General features: G+C 41.4%; 1 protein-coding gene across 1 annotated transcript in view; it reads left to right on the top strand.

The window, feature by feature from the left end:
• Positions 1-17,671, top strand: part of LOC146855494 (uncharacterized) — a 41,744-nt gene extending 24,073 nt beyond the window's left edge. The window contains exons 3-4 of the mRNA XM_085651148.1: positions 14,146-14,393; positions 16,973-17,671. Of these exons, the coding sequence (XP_085507274.1) occupies positions 14,146-14,393; positions 16,973-17,213 (489 nt within the window). The 3' untranslated portion in view covers positions 17,214-17,671. The remainder of the gene's footprint in view (positions 1-14,145; positions 14,394-16,972) is intronic.
• The last annotated feature ends 821 nt before the right edge of the window (positions 17,672-18,492 follow it).

The raw sequence follows: 18,492 nt of genomic DNA, 5'->3' as shown, positions 1-18,492 counted from the left end.
TTCCATACACATGGGCCATAGTAAATGCACCACTGTAATAAAATTCAGTGATCAAGGCAAGTCTACATTTAGAGCTTCTCGTCATTCCTACTTCATATGTGGCCAGACCGCATATATACGTCTGCCTCTAGACTGGGATGGTACCTGTTACATAGCATTCCTTCTACCACCTGTTTTCCTAGCTCCTCCTGATTATCACAGAAATACCCATTTAGTACACAATAGACAGCAGAGAGATCTCCCAATTGTCGATTACACTGAAACAGCATGGGAAAAATACACAGATTTCAATAAAGGTTTCTTTCCCTATATAGGTACAGTCACTAATAGTAAGCTGATACGTAGATTAACCAGAACCCTTGAAGCAGTAGTGAACGAAACTATTTCCGCCTTAGGCAATTTAACAGAAGAGCAGTCTGCTATGCGGATTGTTGTGCTTCAAAATCGTCTTGTCCTTGACGTCATCCTGGCCGATAGGGGCGGAGCTTGTAGGGTCATCGGATCAAGTTGCTGCATTTTCATACCAGAAAATTCGCCGTCAGTATATAAAGCCATAACCCGCCTTCATAAGATTATAAGCCAGATACACCAGAGTCCAGGCACCTGGACTTGGTCCGGTTGGTTCTGGGGCGTGTTGTCAGCCTGGGGATGGAGAATCCTATCCTTCCTAGGTATTGGCTTTCTCATACTATTCAGTTGCTGCTTATGTCTACAATGTGGGCCAGCGATTTGTGGTCTGTGTGCCACATCGTGTATCCCACATCCGAATTTTCGTTCAAGATCCCGGAAGAAGAAAGAAGAACAAATGATGCTATATGAGCAGATCGATGGATTGATGAAGATCGATATCTCCTGAGGGTCCGTAGGGGACAAGGAGGGAATGAGGAAATATGAATTTTGTGATCAGTTATGTCCCCTATCGTAGACCCCAACGGCTCCATGTGCATGCTATAAGTACATGTATGTTCCCTCCAGTTCCAGTTTTGAAGACGCAAATACATGTGCGTCCACCGTCAACATGTCCTCTTTCAGATCCGCCATGACTGGGTCAGATATTCCATTCCTAAGTATGAAAGGCCACCGACTTTATGTGGTTCACTTTCCACATTTTACAGATTCAGGCGAGTAGGCCCTGAATTCTGTCATCAAGCCTTTTCCTGCCTTCTGCCTCTGAAAGCTCCAGTCTGAGCCTGCATCTGTATCCATGAACTTTGTCCTACTCCCTGCGCGGCTAACGGTGCCTGATCCAGCCTGTTGCCTGCCAAAAACTGTATTTCACCTTCAAGATTATCTGCTCCGCTCCTCATCCGATGCATTCCTGTCTAGTGGTTTAGGTAAACATTCCTTCAGCTACCGTGCAAAGGGCCAGGCCTCGCTGTCCACATGCAAGTAATTCATAGCCCCGTTACCATGGAATATTCCTACCCCCTCGCATCTCATGTAGACACTTAGACACTTGTACACGCACTAACAGTCAGTATAGAATAGATTCTATCCTAGAGACCTTTCCTTTTGGATAACACAGTTCTTTAAACATAGGATATTAGATATGATTTGGGATTAGGTTGACATGACCCCCAGACTTCTGTCTCCACATGTAGAGCTAAATGTCAAGTCCCCTTCACCCTCTAGTTGCACGTCAATCACACGTCATGCGGCTGCGCACGCATCTCTGCCAAATATTTCTGCTGACATTGCAGGATTCTTTTATGGATCCACCCACTTGTGACATCATGTATAATGACGTTTATTAAATTACGCCCATATGTCCGCCTCTATTAGTTACGTATGCACATTTTATCTGTACTATCAGCTGTTACGCCTCTTGCATCTGTTTCACTGTAATGCATTTTCTATAAAACTGCTTATCTGTCAATAATGTATGCCCTTCCTTCCTGAACTTTCGTGGTGATGGAATAGAAGCCTGCAATTCGAATTGCATTCCTTTGTATAGGAATAAAGCCTTTTAGAACCTCTAATACCACGGATTCTGCCTCTTATATTTACTGAGTTATTCTTACTAGACTTTACCGCATAAAAAATAGTACCGGTAATGAAATATTTACCACAGAGCACACCAGTTGTTTCTCTGATAAGAGATACATTGCGTATCATTGAGACAGAAATTGTGACACCTGAGTTAAGAAGTGGTAATCCTTTCAGGGAAAAGGAGAGAGAGAAAAGATGTGGTGATGAGAATACGAGAGAATTAGCCAGAACTACATCTGAACTGACTGAAAAGATTAGAGAGCTGACAAAGAATCTAGAAGCTGTTACGGTGCCTGTAACAATAGGTCCAGTTATGCCTATTTTTGATAAGCAGAGGACGAGTGAGAATGGTTTGGTGGTTCCATATGTTGGAAATAAGATAACAAGTTTGGCTGGTCCCTCAGGAGATTCAGGAAGAAGGACAGAAAGTAGTGATCTGAGACAATCCAGACAGGACACATGTAATGAAGGATTAGAGGTACAGTCTAATTCGAGATTGGATGATGCTAGTGATGCTGGTTGTTCAGGGATGCCAATTTTAGAACCACAGAAGAAAGTGGTTCCAGTGAGAAAATCTACTGAAATAACAGCTGAAGATTTGAATGAATGGATGAAAGTTCTTCAAAAGAGGGATAAAGATTCACAGGCAATTGATGTGGCCAAGTTACGTGTAGAATTAGAGGAGCTTGTTGCAGGGACAATTCCTACAGAAATTCTTAAAAATCATCATGATGGAGAGTTGTTATTCATGTGCAAAAACATCACCTGGAGAGCTAAAAATACACATGACAGGTTAAGAGCAATAGCGAATGAACAGGGAGTAGACATTGATAAGGTGAAAGCCTTGCAGAAGTCTTACAGGATGGATTTTACGGACAAGGATATTGAAAATCTGAATGGTGCTGGTAGAACAGGACAGATTAAGGAAATGGTCGCTTTATTGCGAAGGTGGGGTGATGTAGAAAAGTGGAAGGATAAGTGGTATAAGAAAAGAGAAGAATCAGTAGAAAGGACTTATTCAGCATTTCCTGTGAGAGAAAAAGAGAAAACAGTGGATGCTTATCCTATGAGAGAAATACCTGGAGGAGGATATGTACATGTTCCATGGACCAGACAGGATATTTTATCATTTACGAATGATTTCCCTCGACTGAGAGAAAAGCCCGTCGAGTGGTATAGGCAGGTAGATAGGTTTGTGAAATTGTCAAAAGTGCTGTGGATTGACCTGAATAGTCTGTTTGATATAATTGTTCCAGCAGACTTGTGGGCTGAGTGTAAAATAGTTGTGAGTTGGCCTACTGAGGAATATCCAAGAGATCAGAGAACAGGAGCACCAGATCCAGAGGTAATGAGGAAGTATGATCAGGTGATTGTATACCTGAAAAGTAAAGTTCCTCCCAAAGAAACAGACTGGGTTAAGATAGATCGAACACATCAGGAAGCAAAAGAATCAGTTCATGCTTTTTACGAGAGGCTGATACTGGCGTTTAAACAATTCAGTGGAGATGAGCACCTAGGTGACAAAGATTTGAGTCATTTTGTATACAGATTTGTATATGGCCTGAGACCTGAGATTAGTGAGAGAATTCGTGAGCATACAGTGGACTGGCAGAGTAAGAAAATAGATGAGATTCTGAGACATGCAAAATACTTCAGTGATGAAATTGAAGCAAAACAGAGAAAGCTGAAAGAAAAGGCAATGTGGGCACAAGTGAAGGTTGCGGAAAGACAAGAAGCACAGTTGGTGGAACAGGCAAATAATCCAGGGAATAGGCCCAGATATGCAGGGAAAGGAAAGGGGAATCTTGAGGAAGCTAAAAAGAAGTTCCCGTGTCACAACTGTGGCCAACTGGGACATTGGAGATCTGAATGTACAAATCCACCATTAGCGAATAATGAAAGTAAAACCTTAAATCAACAGGTGCAGAACGAGGGAAATAATCAACAGCAGCAACAACAGAAGGTTGTGAGACAGCAGAGTCAAGAGCCAAAACCGCCCTTGCCACAGAATAGAGGGTTACAAAAGTACAATCAGGATTCGGGATTCTACAATGATGAGCAGGTAAACAAACCAAGGCGTTCTAACCAGGTACAACAGTACTTGTTAAAGAATGAAGGGAGTGAGTCTGAAGGTGACTATTGACGGTGCCGAGGAGAGGAGGAAGAGTGCATACTTGGTGCAACTAGACCAGGCAGGACCATTTGTAGATGGGAAAATAAATGAAGAAGGTGTTACTTTTTTAGTAGACACAGGTGCGACAAGATCAACTGTCAGGTCAGCAGATATTAGAAATCTTCCTCTCTCGGATGAAGCAATCCAAGTAGTTGGTGTAGCCAATACACAAATCAAGACACGTCTTACTGAACCAGTAAGGGTACAAATAGGGAAATTTTCAGATATGCACAGATTCGTGGTCTGTGACACTAGTCCAGTGAACTTGTTAGGTAGGGACTTGTTGTGTAAAATGAGCTGTGCAATTTTTTGTACGCCAGATGGAATAGCTTTTGAAACACCAAATGAGGATGTTTTATACCGAATGACTCTAGAAAATAGAGAGAGTGAAATGGTTGGTGCATATGCTGTGTTTGATCCAGAGGATTTGCCTCAAGAGCTGAGAGACACAGTGAAGAGAACAGTTTGGGATTTTACTGGAGAGGATGTGGGATTGATGAATAATGTAGATCCTGTGAAAATGTCAGTGAAAGAGGGAATTACTTATCCTAACATTCCTCAGTACAAAATGACAGCAGAAATAATTGAAGGAATAACTCCTATTATTGAGAAAATGATTCAGCAGGGAGTTTTGAGAGAACTACTGAGTAGCCCGTGTAATTCACCGATAATGGGGCTAAAGAAGCCTAATGGGAAGTTCAGGATTGTGCAGGATTTGAGAAAAGTTAACAAAATTGTGGTGGCATGTTGTCCTATTGTGCCAAATCCGTCAGTGATTTTGTATCAGATTCCACATGATGCTGAGTGGTACACAGTGATTGATTTGTGTCATGCTTTCTTTTCGATTCCATTGCATCATGATAGCCAGCCGATTTTTGCATTTAGGTTTGGCCAGCGTATTTTGGCATGGTGTCGAATCCCACAGGGGTATACAGAGAGTCCTTCGATATTCAATCAGTTACTGAAAACTCAGTACTAGTGCAGTATATTGATGACCTACTTGTGGCATCAAAGACACGTGACGCTTGTGAAGTAGATACCATAGCTTTACTGAATCATCTGGCAGATGGAGGGTTAAAGGTATCTCCAGCCAAATTGCAATTTTGCAAGAAAGAGGTGCATTATCTTGGACACAATATTGAGAAAGGTCTGAGAAAGGTGACTGATGATAGGATCAAAATCATCAGGGAAATGAAAGCCCCAAGGACCCAGAGAGAAGTGAGGATGTTTCTGGGGATGGTGGGTTATTGTCGTCAGTGGATAATTAATTTCTCCCTGATAGCAAAGCCACTGATTAAGCTGACAAAAAGTGAGATGACAGACCCATTGGAACTGGATGGAGAACAAATGGCAGCATTTGAGGAATTGAAAAGCAGAATGTGTGAAGCACCTGCTTTGGGTATGCCAGACTATGAAAAAGAGTTTGAGTTGTACTGCAGTGAGAGAAATGGATGTGCACTTTCAGTGTTAATCCAGAAGCATGGACTACTGAGAAGGCCTATTGCGTACTTCTCATCGACACTTGACCCTGTAGCTGTGGGTTTACCAGGTTGTCTGAAATTATGTGGCTGCGACATGCAGAAGTCTGGAACAGAGTGAGGGAATAATAATGGGATATCCTGTAAGGGTATTCGTACCTCATAATGTGGCAATTCTTTTGACAAGAAGCAGAACTCAGTACATGTCACATAGTCGGCTGACTAAATATGAGAAAGTCATTCTGGGAGCATCAAATGTGACTCTTGAGAGATGTGTGAATGTGAATCCAGCGACATTGTTGCCGGATATTGAAAATATGGGTGTCAAAACAGAAGATGATCCCAATTGTTTGGATGTGCTGGATTACTGTACAAAACCGAGATCAGACATAAAGGATCTTCCATTACTTGAGAGTGATCATGTGCTGTTTGTGGATGGATCATGTCTGAGGAATGATGAGGGTGTGCTGAGTGCAGCATATGCAGTGTGCAAGGTTTCAGAAGTGATGGAAGCTTCACCATTAAAAGGAGTGAAATCTGCACAAGTTGCTGAATTGGTGGCATTGACGAAGGCTTGTGAAATTGGGAAAGATCTGAGAGTGACTGTGATGACTGATAGTCAGTATGGATTTGGAGTTGTGCATGATTTTGGCCAGCTTTGGCTACAGAGAGGTTTCTTGACGTCGAGTGGGACTCCAATAAAGAATGCTGAAGTGATTGGGAAATTACTTGAGGCGATACAGCTGCCTAAAGAGTTAGCAGTTGTGAAATGTGCTGCTCATGGACAAGGAGATGATTTTGTAACACTTGGAAACAGATATGCGAATGACATTGCTCAGTATTGTGCGAAAAATAATCAATCGATTAACAGGGAACGAGAAGGGGAAATGTCTTTTTGTTCTGTGATGTTTACTAATGTCCTAGAAACGTGGGATGAAGTGAAACAGTTGCAGGATGAGGCAGGAAAGGAAGAAAAGAAAGACTGGATCAAGGCAGGTTGTGCCCCAAGAGAAACAGACCATGTTTGGGTCTATAGAGATGGTAGACCAGTCATGCCTAATTCCATGTTGTCGACAATGGCAAGGATGTATCATGGCCAGGGACATTTGGGAAGGGATGCGATGATCAGGTCTTTTAAACAGACTTGGTACAATGCAAAGTTCAGGACAATTGCAGAGAGCATCTGTCAAAGATGTTTGATTTGCCAGCAATTTAACACTGGGAAAAAGACAGTGGTGAGTCTGGGAACGATAGGCAGAGAAGGTGGTCCTTTCACGAGAATGCAGATTGATTTCATTGAAATGCCCCAAGTGAACAGATTGAGGTATGTTCTAGTGGTAGTCTGCTTGTTTTCAAGATGGGTGGAGGCCTATCCGACTAGGAGAAATGATGGAATAACAGTGGCAAAGTTACTGTTAAGAGAGCTGATTCCTAGGTACGGATTTCCAGTAACGATTGAGTCTGATAGAGGTGGACACTTCTATAATGAGCTCATGAGTTTGATTTGTGAAGCATTGAGCATACAGCAGAAGCTACATTGTGCATACAGGCCAGAGGCTTCTGGCGTGGTTGAGCAGATAAATGGCACAATCAAGAACAGAATTGGTAAAATGTGTTTAGCCACTGGAATGAAATGGCCTGATGTCTTGCCTCTAGTGCTAATGACTATTAGATCTACTCCAGATAGAACTACTGGTTTGAGTCCACACGAGATTTTGATGGGACGTGCAATGCGTCATGCATTTGTACCTGTCAATAAGTTGATGACAATAACTGATGATATGATTTTGGATTACTGTAAAGGCCTGGCTGACGCAGTTCATTCTGTGTTTCACCAGGTTGGAGAAGAAGCTACCACACTTGAGAAGAAGCACGCTCATGATCTGAGTCCAGGGGACTGGGTGAGGATTAAAGTGCACAGAAGAAGAAATTGCTTGGTTCCAAGGTGGGGAAGGCCAAGACAAGTTATTCTGACTACGACAACTGCAGTGAAGTGTGCTGGTGTGAAAAACTGGGTACATGCAAGTCATACTCTGAGAGTTCCAAACCCAAAAGATGGGACTGGTAAGGAGTATTTTGAAGAATCAGATTCCAGTGATGATGAAGAAATAGACCCAGTGAGAAGGAATCAGGGTTTTGAAAGAGCTGAAGGAGAAAGAGAGTCAGGTGATTCTTTCTTTCCAGGAGAAGCTTCAACTTCAAGAGAAATATTGAGAGTTTCAAAAGGGAGATCAGATTCTGTAAAAGAGCCTGAAGTTCTGACAAGCAGTGGTGGGAAAAGAAGAGAAAAGAGCAATTCCACAGAAACTACTCCTGAATCACAGGAAGAGGAGATTGAAGAACCACTTGAGATTATACCTGAAGAAGTAGGGTTAGAAGAAGATAGAGAGGGACAGATTGCGGAAGACCCCCGAGGAGGTGTAGGGAACATTCTTGATAAGCTAGGTGAAGGGACAAGTAGACAGCAAGAAGATTGCGTGTCGGAGACCCGAGGAGGGACAGAAATAGGGAAGTCTCAAACAGTGGTGTAAAAGACTGTGGAGCGAAAGAAAACTGCTGAAGAACGAGAGACATTTGAAACAGAATCGGATGAAAGTGAGAATGAAAAATCAGAGGGTCGAGTTCTGAGAAAGAGAACTTGGATTGGAGAAAGAAATAATAAAGAAACACGACAAAAAAAGATTGTGAGAGGAGATCTTTGGCCTAACAACAGAATAAAGAGGCTGAGATACAGACTGATAAGAGCAAATACCTCGAAAGCTGAACAAGTGAATGAGGTATCGAGTCAGAATCCAGCAAAAGGTGAAAAACGAAAAGAATCAAAAGAACCAGAGGAGATCAAGAGAATAAGAAAACCTAACCAGAAGTATAGGTCGCCGGAATGGACGTACGTGGCACTGTCTGAAGGTAAAGAGGCAGAAAGTCAGGGAAATCCAGAGGAGGCCATACATGAAGTGGTTGAGGAAGATACAGGTGAAATCCTGAAAGTAATCTTGACTGACATTGGAGAAAAGTCGGATACTGAGGATGATGTTGGAGATCTAATACAATTTGATGTTGAAGAACATGAAGTGAAGAGTGATGAGTATCCAAATTGAATGAACAGAAGAAATCACTTGGAGAAAAGTGAAAAGAAGAAAGTCTGAAAATTGATTGTTTGAAAAATCCAGAGTTCAAGAAATTTCAGTAGTGGAGTAGTAGAGGCTAAGTCAAAAGAAAAGGTCAAAGTAGTAAAATGGCTAACATAGAGAATAATCAAAGTAGATGTGCCTTTTTGAAAAGATGGTGTAGAATGTGCTGTTGCTGTACTGGATTATTAATGCTGTTATGGGGTGTATTAGCTTTATTAGTTACTTTTAGAGTTACAATAGGTACATTTGAGATACATGCAGAGAATGTGACTAATGTAGAGAAGAGTTCACAGAAAGTAGTTCCAACTGGAATTAGTAATACTTACATACATAAAGATAGGTCAATTAATGATTTTTCTAGTAATGTTTTTTCAAAATTGTTATATGAATATGTGAAGACAATGGAAGTTAGGGATTGCTACGTATGTATGCAGTTACTTGCATCCGTTTCAGAGGGTGTTACTTATCACCATTTACCAGTTACGTATGGAATTTTATGTAGTATATTGAGTAGTGTTTTTTATTTGTTAGGGAAAATAGATTATGAGATGTCTAACAAAGATAGTATTTTTGGGCACTTGCCTATGAACAAAAAGCTGAATCCAGCTAAAGAAGCTAACATTTTTGGTGAGATTTTTATTGAGAAAGAAGAGTTAACATTAGATTACATTTTTAAGAATAATTTAACTTGCAGTCTGAAAGAAGAGGAGAAGGCTTTCCTAAACATGGTAGAGGAAAGGAGGATGAGCATGCATGAGAAGAAAGGGAAATACAAAGTGAGTGAGACAATTTGGGACATTGAGATGGGGAAAGAATTGAGAAATGGGGCTAGTCCAACTTTAGCTCTAGATGCACCACAAAAGGGTAAGCTATGCATTACAAGAAGGAAATCCCAATATGATACATACTTTGTTGGGACTAGTGAGTGTCATGATACATACTTCATTGCAACAGGATGGGGTTTCAAGGCAGGAGAAGATCCAGTTTTCCCAGGAGTGTATTATGTTTGTGGGAACAAGGCTTATTACAAGTTGCCTGACCATTGGTATGGCACGTGTTATGTGGGCCTGGTCTTTCCAAAGATTTTTCATATAGATAGAATAGAAGATGTAGAACATATTAATTTACTAACACGTTTTAAGAGAGAAACTTGGTCAGAAATAGTTGGTGATATATTTGGAGCTTTAATTCCAGCAGTGGGAATTTCTTTGACTGCATATGGAATTAGAAAACTGTCAACAGTGGTGGATCGCTTGTCGACAAATACCGCTGGAGGGTTTGTTTTGGTGAATACGGAATTGATTGCCGTACGTGCCATGTCTATGCAAAATCGACTTGCCCTTGATATTCTATTAGCTAAGGAGGGTGGAGTTTGTGGAATGCTGAAAGTTCAACATTGTTGCACTTACATTCCTGACAAAAGCAAGGACCTGAAGGTCTATATCAAAAATATTACTGATTTGCATGAAGAATTAGTGCCACTGGAAGCTGAAAGTATTTGGACTAAAATAGCTAATAAAATAGTTGCTGTTAAGAGTTTTATTGCAAAAATAGGTAGTACTATTATAGGTAAGATATTGTTTCCTTTGACTTGTATAATTGTTGCTTTATTGATACTGAGATTGGTGTGTGTGTTGTAAAAACAGGGGAGGGAAAAATAAATTAATTAAAAGAAATATTGAAAAGGGAAATAAAAGGTCAAAAAGAGATCCACAAGAAATAGAATTAGAAGAATTGAGGGAGAGTGTTTACTTGGAAACAAAGAGGGATGATGAAAGGGAGTTTGGTGTCTAATGTTGTGAAAAGAAAAAGACATTTCCAATTTCTCCTAAAATGGGACTAAATTTTACAAAGACATTTCCAATTTCTCCTAAAATGGGACTAAATTTTACAAAATTTTTTTTTTTGGGTTGTTTATTTGGTGATAATATCACCAAAGGGGGGATTGCTGGAGCAGAGTTTTCTGTTGAAAATTTATCGGGGTTTGAAGCTCCAGTTTGTCTATATGTTGTGGAATAAAATTATTAATTATAATCTCTAATTATTTGTTTTGTGTGAAATTCTGATTAACCAATACGAACTAACAGGAGAAAACTACACGTGGGAATGCATTCATGTGCTTAATAATAATGTGCAGGTTTTATTAAATAGATATTGCTAAGTGTTGTTTGTTTTAAAAGTACAAAAACGCTTTTGAAATAACGTGTACTAATGCTTTTCTGTGTTGCAAAGGCTAGATAATTACATACACATAAGGGTATTAGTGGGGTTAACACTGTTTAATCACTATGCTGTGGTAACGTTGTTTTTGTCTCTTTTAATTAAGATGGTCTGTTTTGGCCTATTGAAAAATGGCTGCCGTTTAAAGCCTACATTCGAGTGATGAAATTTTGATGAGAAGGCCTTGCTGAACCTGGTCGAGAGTCATCTGACCACAGTCTTCGCCTGGTTTTAAAAAGTTTCCGTGAGGACAGCAGTTCTGGGCGAAAGTCCAAGTGTCCTTGGAGGACAAGGGAGCCACAATGAACTTTGTGATCACAATGCTGGTTCCGAGGAAATGTGAACGTAAAAAGAAACATTTGCAAATCCGAGTTTCCTTCTTCCGTCTTTTTATTTTTGTGATTTTTCTGAGCGGAGATTTTTACAAATGTAGCGATGCTACATCCTTTCCTGCTCGCTCTGCTCAGCGGTTCAGCGGATATCTAAAACATTTTTTGTTGCTTTCTTTTGTTAAATTTATTATAAATATACTAGACTAGAGAGGGTCTGTGTCTTTGCGTTTTGAATTTTGAGGCCACTTCTTCCCAAACTTGCGTTGGTGAGGATCTTCGATGCTGTGAGGACGGCGACTTGAGAGACTTCTATCGAGAGACCTGTCCTGACCCATTTATGACATTTAGCTAGAATAGGTAACTATGAGAATAATGATTTTGCTTTTGAATTGATTTTCCATTTGAACTAATTTTAGATAAATTATCGTTATTCTAAATACAGTGTTGGTGGTTATTTCTTGTCAATTATTGAGTACTCTATTTTGATTATTGTTGTTTAGATTGTTGTTTAAATCATGACTCAAGACAGTGTCAATTTTGTCTTATCGACCTTAGTGCAGATGCAGGGTGTTTAGAAGGTTTTCTCTCCACAGGTTCAGTGACAATAGAGTAATTGAGTGTATGTTAGTAAAATGGGCCCAAGTGTATGGTGAGTGTACACGAGTGTTGTGCGTGTAACTGTGAATTTACTCTATCCGTGGAAGTAGGGAGAAATTATATACCCTGATCTGGAGCACTGTCACAGATGTCCTTGCTGCCAATTTCTTTGCAGTATATTTTTTTCACAATAAATATAAAAGTTGACTGTCAGACTCTGCTTTCCAAGCTCCACCCCTCGTAACTCCATTCCCCTTCCTCTGCTACAGCTTGATGCCCAACTTAATGGTTTCCAGAGTGCATTTTTCCAATAGCACTGTGGGGTTCAAACGTGCATCTTAGGTACTTCTGTGCACGAGATCCCGCCCCCGTCCAAAACTGTAAAATTGGTGTTCAAGTTGGCAGGTATGCAGTTACTCATTAAAGTGTAATTTGTGCATCCAAGCAGACTATCCTACTGCATTCCTTCATTTGAGTATTCCCACTACTCACTCAGCGAGGCCAGATTCTCATTTCTGCCCCACAGATATAATAATTTAAATACTTTTTCCTGCTTTCAGCTACTAAACTGTCAGTTACTATAATACTATGCAAAGAATTACTATTATTCCCCAAAAAGTAGGCAGCTAATCATAGCTTCACAGCCGGATTTACTCATGCGGATTGCGCATAGGTAAATGCAATCCACTGTTAATAGTAGATGGCTTTACAGGAGGCGGAGCTGGAAATGAAAGCAATTGTTCAGGACATGTTTTAGTTGCGAGTATAAACCCAAAGTGACGCAGGACGGAGCTGTGGAGAGCTGCTTCTATGAGCCTGTTAGACAGAGGGATGTGATGACATCATTGAGGGGGGATGAGGAAGCAGCCACGGAAATGCCAAGTTGCCACCGGTGTGCGCGTGCTGCAAAGGTAAATATACTCCGATACGGAAGAGAAACCACCGGCGGACTTGCAGTGAATGGCAGAGCAAAATCATAAATTATACTGTACGAGGAAAGAACATTCAAAGTCCCTTTTTTGTGCGCTGTCGTCAGGTCATCCCGGCGAACGGGAAGTCGGAGCTACGCTTTCCTCACTTACCCATGTTCCTTGTCTCTCAACTGGTAGAAAGAAACTTTCCTGAATGAAGGGAAGACCCAGGGCCAGAACGAGTAACACAGGGGGGAAAGTCAGCTGGAAGCGGGTGAACCAAGAGGCACTTCACTATGGAAAGTCCGGGCGCCCTGAAAAGTCCTATAAATGGGGTGAACGAGAGTTCCCAAGGCAGAGACTCAAATCTCCAGACCGAGGAAGCGACGAGCCATAGAAACCCAGAAGACCAGAATGATTTTCAGGACCTCAGCATGCTCCATTGTGGTAAGAAACCCTTTGCCTTCTATGAAATAGCAAAACGATGATCTGCTTTCAGCATATATGTATGCCGAAGGTTTGCACATTCTTTCATCAGCAGCTGGTTTGGCCACTTAATAAGTGTGTGATCTTGGGTGAAACCTTTCTAGCAGAACCTCGAAGCCATGCTGCTATTCCATGTCTGCAGGGGTGGAGCGTGAGGGCGCTTAGCAGGTCAGGCTACAGCAGTGTCTGTAAGGGATATAGCCCAATAGAAAAGCATTGAGGTATTTTCAAAGCAACTCTTTCTATGCGACTGGAGACAAGTTCTAAAAATCTAAACACAAAACTAGAAACAACTCTAGATGTTATCTGTTTTAGGAAAAAGGGAGATAGTTGGGGAGTGTTGTGTTGTGTTTTCACTTTGCGTCATTTAAAGAAGTGTATGCCCATGACACAGGGAACGAGTAGGACACTCTGCAGTCCTCACACAACTGCTCTTGACAGAAGACGTTTCCACTTTAAGAGACTAGATACAGGTTTCTTAGAACCGGCTTCTACTAATAGGGTGGGATGCTGCAGACTGGATAGATATCCTTGTCAGTAGGCAGATATTGGTGCATGGTGTCCAAGAGCGCCGAAGGGACATTGAAAGGTATGTTTCATGAAATACTTTTAGCATAGTATAGCTTTGCATCACAGAGCATTCAGTGGCAGCGTGTCACAGCATAAAAGCATTTTGCTGACAATTCAAACGTCGTATCATTCTTTCCCAAAATAATGATATTTGTATAATAATAGTACAATAATTTACGCCAAATTGTACTTGACCAAAGGTTGCTACTTTATTATTTTTAACATTCTCCATTTGTATTCCTTCATTTCCCCTTACAGGTCATCACACTACTGGCCCTTTGTTCCCCAGCAATTTTACTTCCGACCGAATATCTTGGCCAAGAGCAGTCTCATGAAAATGATCCAGAAAGAGACCTGGCAGCGAAGACCAGAGACAGGTGCCCTGGTAGAGGGAGTGCCAGGTTCCCTCACAGTGCCAAAATTGACCTCCGGGCCATTGACGCTGGAGCTGAAGACAGGATGATGGCAGACATCAGTAGCCGATCACTCTCACCTTGGGCGTACAGGTACGGATTCACAGCTCTTGACACTACAGGATCTGATTTGATACATCTTATCTAAGAATATGCCATGTTACCTCGCATGCTTTTTTAACGCATGCCATTACAACGTGTTCATTACAACGACCGGGATGTAACAACGCATGCCATTACGACACAAGTCGGAACAACGAATTGCTCTTGGGGGGGCGCTGGATGTTGGAATAGTATAATTTACTATTCCAACTCCAGTCTGTGCAACAGCAAGGAAGGTGTTGGATTTTAAACCCAACACCTTCTGACCCCTAGAGCAAGTCGTTGTTCCGACTTGCAGAGTAATGGCATGCGTTGTAACAACGCAGTCATTGTAACAACCGTGTTGTAATGGCATGCAGTGTTCCGTAATCATGGCAAATGATGTTTACCCTTATCTAAACATGGCCAATGTGTACTTCCTTTGAGAAATGTTTCAACTTAAGAATCCATTAGTTGTCGTTTTAAATATTTGGTAATAGGCACGCAAAGGCAGCTTGGGCAGTGCCACCAAGGGCTAGCTCAGCCACTTTCTTGAAGCCCCTGCTGTGGTCAGGAGTAGGAGTGAAACATTCAATGCCTCCCCATACCCGTCACATTAATCCTCCAATTAACATGTTGTTTTTAGGTCGCATCAATGTCTTCCAATAAATGATGCTCCGTGGTCATTTACATATTAGAGCCACATCCTCACTGCTACTCTTAAGAATCTTCTAAAAAAAATGACATCAATGTGGATAGATCCAACAGTGATTGGCCAGCAGATATCATTTGATAGGTTATAATAAATCCTTTCTGAAATAGTCAGCGGCTTGGATAAAAGTGGATTCAGCGCCAGCTTGCTGAAGGAATTTTGATATATTTTTAGGGGTGAATCCTAATCAACCCATGGTGGCAAATGTATCGATTTGTTTATTTCTGCAGCACTAAACACTCATGGGAAACCGCTTCAAATGTATACAGTAAATAGATGAATCGGGAATGAGAGGCGAGGCTGTGGCAGGGGAGGGTGGATGGGAAGAGAGGAGGAAGAGACAAGACTAATGCACAGTCAGAAGATCAGTATTTAGAAGAGGTCGAGATCCCAGGGATTCCATGAAGTTACAGGAAAGGCATTTCTGGGTCTACAATTCACATTCAGCTCTCCGCATTAATGTTGATATTTTTCCATGCACAGAGGATCCCATGGGCAGGATCCTTGTCTTCTCCACAGAGGCTCTTATTTTGTACCAACTGGAGGTGATAAGGAAACTGAATACAGAAGTTGGGGAAGCCGCCCCTAGTTTGATTCTGGTGCTTGTGAAAATCTAGAAATCGAAATCATGTCAGATACATATATGTGCAGCAGAAAGTGGCATTAGACTTGAGCATAAAGGAAGTGTTGTTTCAACAATGAAGCACAAAGCATACCTCACTGACTGACCCTCTGTTGCACATCAGTAGCTGGTGGTCTCAAGACTCTGCCTCTGTACTGCTCCCAGTAATTCTTGTAATGAACAAACACACAGAGGTGCCCACACACGTTCCTCACTGAACTCCCTTGCTAGAAGTCGTGGAAAGCTCTTTCGCTAGAGATCGTAAAGTAACGAGTCGATGTTTACTTTTTCCCTATAAAATCACACGGTGCACAACAATTCATAAATGACCATTTAGGTTGTATAGGTTGGGCATTCGCAGTATCTTTTACTAAGAGCCATATAGCTGAATGGGGGTGGGCTGTGGTGTCTAGCAAATATGATTATATTATTATTTCTAACATTTCTATCTCTTAGGTGGTCTGTTATCTTCAGACCAGTAAAGTGATAGCATTTCGTCACTCCACTCCATGGCGTACAACATTTTCTAATTGCAGAGACATTGTGGTGGCCCACAGCTGGCAGTGCGTGGTCATGCCTTGCGCATCTGCCAGCTTAGCTTGCACAGACTGATAACCCCTACCTTGGGGGCCATTGCTTTCATTCTTTCAGGTGGCTGAATTTGGACTAGAAGAGTAAGCCAAGTTTATTATAAAGCCCTTAACCTATCACATGAGATTTCTGATTAAATTGCCGACTTCTATAGAGATGAAACCGGGAAAAACAGGGCCAGATATGGTGGTTACAAAATACCATTCATTTGAGCTATATATAAAAAAAAGGGAAGACAGAAAGGCAAATGGGAAATAAGGGAAGCAGGAATGAAAAACATAGATGAAGAAAGGTGGGAAGGAAGGAATGAAAATGTTATATATATAGGGAAGGAAATACAGAAAGAGGCAAGGTAAGAGATGTAAAAGAGCGATGAATACAGTAGAGGAAAGCAAAGAGGGGAAGCAAGGAGAGGGAGGCAAGGAGTAGGAAATTGACTAAAGAAAAAGCAGGTACAAAGGAGGAAGGTTTGAATAGAATAAAGGAAATAGGGAAACACGGATCGCCATAAGCACCTTCCTTAAGTCTTATTGCACCAAAAAACGATAATCAGGACGATTGATATTTCTCCTCACCTGTAATATACAGCCGTATTGTTGCATGTAATAGGAAAGTCTCGTAATGCGGCAACACTTTAAACTTTGCATTGTTCTGTTTTCTTTGCAGTGTGGATACGGATGTGGACAGAAAGCCTGGGGTCATCGTGGAAGCCAAATGCCTTCACTCCATGTGCCTGGACTATGAGGGGCGGAGGGACACTCGTTTGAACTCCGTTCCCATCAGGCACCAAATCCTTGTGCTGCGCCGGGAGCCGAAGGGCTGCGGCCAGAGTTACAAGCTGGAGAAGCAATGGGTCACTCTTGGGTGCACCTGTGTCCGGGCTGCCATCAGCTATGCCTCATACTGAGGCCCTGTGGGCTCAGACTGTGGCCTGGCCTCAGATCTGCTCAACACCTGTCCTCGTTTTTCACTGACGGACTCGTAACAAAATGTGATTAACATCAACGCCACAGTCATAAAAACCCGAAACAGAAAGGTTCGGTAATGGCAAGTCTTATCAGTGAGTTCTTGGCATATCCATTCCATTGAGTCTTGCTAGGACAGTGACGCAACGCAGCCCTCATCAAAGCTTTATATAAATGTCTGAAGCTTTTCAGGTCATATTAAAGGGACACCATTTAACTGGCAATTATAATTGCTTAAGAAGGTTGGTCCAACAATGGGTTTTATACTTTTTTATATAGAAGTAGTGAACATTTCTAGGAAACTATTTGACAGATTATGACAGATTTTGAATCTGAAAGTCCACAAATGTATCCATTTAAATTCTAGTAGTTAAGTTAACTTCCTATTTTTTGGACTATGAGCTGGATATATTTATGTATTTATTTTTCTATCCATGTATTTATGATCTATTTACATTTTTGAAGAATTAATGTGTGTCCTACTAAGTCTCTACACGAGATAGTGCACCAAGTTTTTAACATCATTTGTTGAATAAATGTTTTATAAACTACTTATTTTGCACGTAGTTTCTTATATATCCATGAAAGGATCGAATAAAGCATATTCAATAACAACATTTCTACGATTGGCGCCATCAGATTGAAATAACTTTTAAAGTTATGCTGCACTTCAGTCCTGTATGCTCGTTCTGTAAAAGTTGATGCTCACAAAATCCATGGGTGGATGTTATGCCAACCCTCTTACTTGCAGGCGTTACAATTATATAAGAAACCGCTCTGCATTCTTTACTTTAACAACAATTTATAATTGATATTTTCAAGTACAAACATTTTAAAGTAAGCACATAAGATGCAAACCATAGCATCCAGGCAATTTCACCATATACGTGCATAAGAGGGATGGGAATCAGCTGGGGGTGGAAAGACCCCGAGAATTCTTGTCTGGGCATCGCAGGCTCCTTCTGCAGTACCAGGAGTTCAGCCTGTGCCCCTACTCCTCTGCCCAGCCCAACCCAGCCTGCATTCCCCGCAAGGAGCTAAGGATTCCTACGCAGTGGTATAGGAGGGAGACACCAAAATGACACAAAGAGAACCATTGGGTGGACAATGGGTGGAGCGGGATGTTGGAGGGGGCTCTCCTCAGTGACCCCCATGACTATAGTAAGAAACCCTGAGCATAATAATCAACCCTTGCAAGAGTGGATGTAATTAGTCTTCTTT

This window comes from Triturus cristatus, chromosome 4_1 (assembly GCF_964204655.1).
Source record: "Triturus cristatus chromosome 4_1, aTriCri1.1, whole genome shotgun sequence".
NCBI lineage: Eukaryota > Metazoa > Chordata > Amphibia > Caudata > Salamandridae > Triturus > Triturus cristatus.
Note: the sequence above shows the minus strand (reverse complement) of the source record. Positions and strands in the feature narration are given on the sequence as shown.